The sequence below is a fragment of the Larimichthys crocea genome, chromosome XIII, assembly GCF_000972845.2.
Source record: "Larimichthys crocea isolate SSNF chromosome XIII, L_crocea_2.0, whole genome shotgun sequence".
Classification (NCBI taxonomy): domain Eukaryota; kingdom Metazoa; phylum Chordata; class Actinopteri; family Sciaenidae; genus Larimichthys; species Larimichthys crocea.
The window spans coordinates 26,717,108-26,719,799 of NC_040023.1; the positions used below are offsets into that span (position 1 = coordinate 26,717,108).

At 42.1% G+C, this 2,692-nt stretch overlaps 1 protein-coding gene across 2 annotated transcripts in view; it reads left to right on the forward strand.

Annotated features, from left to right (window-relative positions):
• The window catches only part of zfpm2a (zinc finger protein, FOG family member 2a), a 114,480-nt gene that overhangs the window by 70,217 nt on the left and 41,571 nt on the right, over positions 1–2,692 (forward strand). Inside the window, exon 5 of one of the 2 annotated variants that reach the window (XM_019256594.2) lies at positions 1,286–1,394. In XM_019256594.2, coding sequence (XP_019112139.1) covers positions 1,286–1,394 — 109 coding nt within the window. Of the gene's footprint in view, positions 1–1,282; positions 1,395–2,692 lie in introns of both variants that reach the window. The other variant, XM_019256593.2, reaches the window with a different exon arrangement.

The window sequence follows — 2,692 nt, forward strand, 5'->3', positions numbered from 1 at the left end:
GTGGAGGAGGAGGGGGGGGGATGGTGGGGGGGGCATGCAGGCACACTGCCGGAGCACAGTGCTCATCTCTTGTGCATATCTGTGCCAATTCAGACCTTTAACATGCTCAAGTGACATTTGCATTTATCCTTGAAGGTTGTTGCCTTTTGCGGGGGAGAAATAAGTGAAAAGCACAAGAGAGAACCAGTATTTTTCTGTTGCATTAGGCAGATGGACAGTGTCCTGTCGCTGCCTGCCTCAGATGGAAAAAGAAATGAAGTGTCGAGATTGCACCCCAACCCATTTTCTCTTAGCTAAACTATTTCTGTAACATCCTAATGAAGGAGGGCCCCGAGGTTCAAAAGTAATGGCCTTGAAATACTGACATTTTGCCTTTGAGTAATAGGCTACTGTACCCAGCTGCCTTAGATGTTGCTACCACCCCCCCAACACACACACAGCAGCAGCATCACACCATTTTGTAAGAAGCCAAAGAAAAAGAACACCACAATAAAATAAAACAGAGTAGAAAATCACATGAGGATGAACAGAGCAAGCAAATCTGGTGACACTGCACCATGTGAATCTATTATGGTGGATGTTGTACTCTATCTCCCTGTTTTATTTTTTCTTTCCGAGAAATAAAACTCCACGTTTGACCTCTGACCAAGAAGAAAAATGACCTTACACATTCAGAATAATTTTTCCGGCATATTATAAAAACTCTAACCTCAATCGCCCTTTGAAATGGATACTGATTCTTTAAATTCTTCCCTGCTTGTTTCAGGAAATAGTGAGATCCTGGCGATAGCAAGGCACAATGTGCCCAAAGTTCACCGCTGAACACTCGCTTCCTTCTCTCTGAAAGTCACCAGCCTTTTTTTTTTCTTCCTTTCTTTCTTTCTTTTTTCATAATTCCCAGACACCTTAGATGTTCTTCTTAATCTAAGAGATCTGATGCTGAATCATTGGGTTCAATCCTGGTTGATTATTCCTCCTTTTTGATACAAAGCAGGCTCTTACACCCATTTGTCACCACTCCAACCACTGTACAGCCTTTGTCTGCAGGCCACCACACACACGTGCACACACACAAAACCTGCCCTGATTCTCAAATCTCCCCAGCAATGTATAAAAAAAAAAAAAGGATTGTGGTGGACTTGAGTTCCATGCTGTATAGTTTCTGAAATTGTCTGTTTATGGCTATTCAGAGCAGCAGAAGAGCGTAACTCAGTGGTTATTAATGTTTCTTTAATCACCAAAATAAGCAAATGATTAGTGTTTGTTATCTGTCCCCGTCCAGAAGACGAAGAGCACGGTCCCGGTGGTGCTGAGCGCCGGCCCCAGGTGGCTGCTGGATGTGACTTGGCAGGGAGCGGAAGACAACAAAAACAACTGTGTGGTGTACAGCAAAGGTAAGCAAGCAGCGCCGGCATCCTGTTATCTCTCTGCAGCGCAACACACCACGCCACAGCACCGCCGCAAAGACACCGACAATCCTCCATCCACTCCACTCCTGTGCCCGTCTTCCTCTCTGCCTGTCTCTCCGTCTTTCTTTTACTTTTTCTCCTCTCTTTCTTGCTCTCCTTGCCTCTCAAAGTCACAAACACACAGAAATAACCACATGCACTCTACACAGCCACAAGGACACACAAAAAGACGTGCGCGCACACACTCCCACACCATATCTGTTTTACTCCAAAGAGTAATTTATATCACTAAAACTCTGATTAGCAACTGAGAAACATCACTTGACACACAAAGTTAATGGTCTTTAGATTTCACAAGGTAATTAATGCCCCTTTTTTTTTCGCTTTTATACTAAGTGAATCCCTATCTCAGTGCAGATAGGGATAGTGGAGATGGGCTTGCCATTTTGCTTCATTTGTTCTCTGACTAATTCAGCAAAGCTTTAGCTGTATATCTTTAATAAATCAGACATATTCATACAAGCCCTACCAGAAATGGATTTATGTAAATATGTGGACAGAAACACAACATATCTGTCAGAAAATCCATGTTGCTTATTCAGCCTTGACCCTAAAAGCACAAAAAAGCCCAAATGACACACTGTCATAAAGATAAACTCCTCAATCTGCTGCATTGTGTCCAGCAAACTCTCATTAAAAACAGCCCAACGTGGATCTATAGAAGGCCTGGTTTGTTGCAGACTCTATGAGAAGATGCTTAAACCGTATACAGCCCTGACACTACAGTCTGTAGCTTCAACTTCTCATGAAGGCACAAAGCTTCTGCAGCTATAATTGGGTCTTGACGGGTGTTAACCAAAGAGACACAGCAAAATAAATACGTAAATAAAGATGTGTTTTGGATTCCAAAGGGTGAAGGAAAAGGGCTCCATTTATCACTTTTAAAAAATGATTACCCCGTGACAATACCCCTAAAGCTGAAATGGAGCTTCTTCTCCCTCAAAGTGAATAAGTGGCAGGAGTGGGATTTGCAACCCGGATTTTCAGTCTCCCAATTCTCATCTACTAATCACTAGACTGCACTGGGGAGTTATCCTCTTAACCGGCTGCTTAACTTTGTGCTCTTTATCACCAAATCATTAAAGTTTTGATAAGCTGTTAAAGAAGATTATGCACTTCTTTAAAATCTTCTAATCTTTTTGCTCAGAGACTGACTGTATGAAACAAAAAAAAGAGAGGGGCCAATAACAGGATTTCTCACTTTTTTTTTTTTTTTTTTTAAT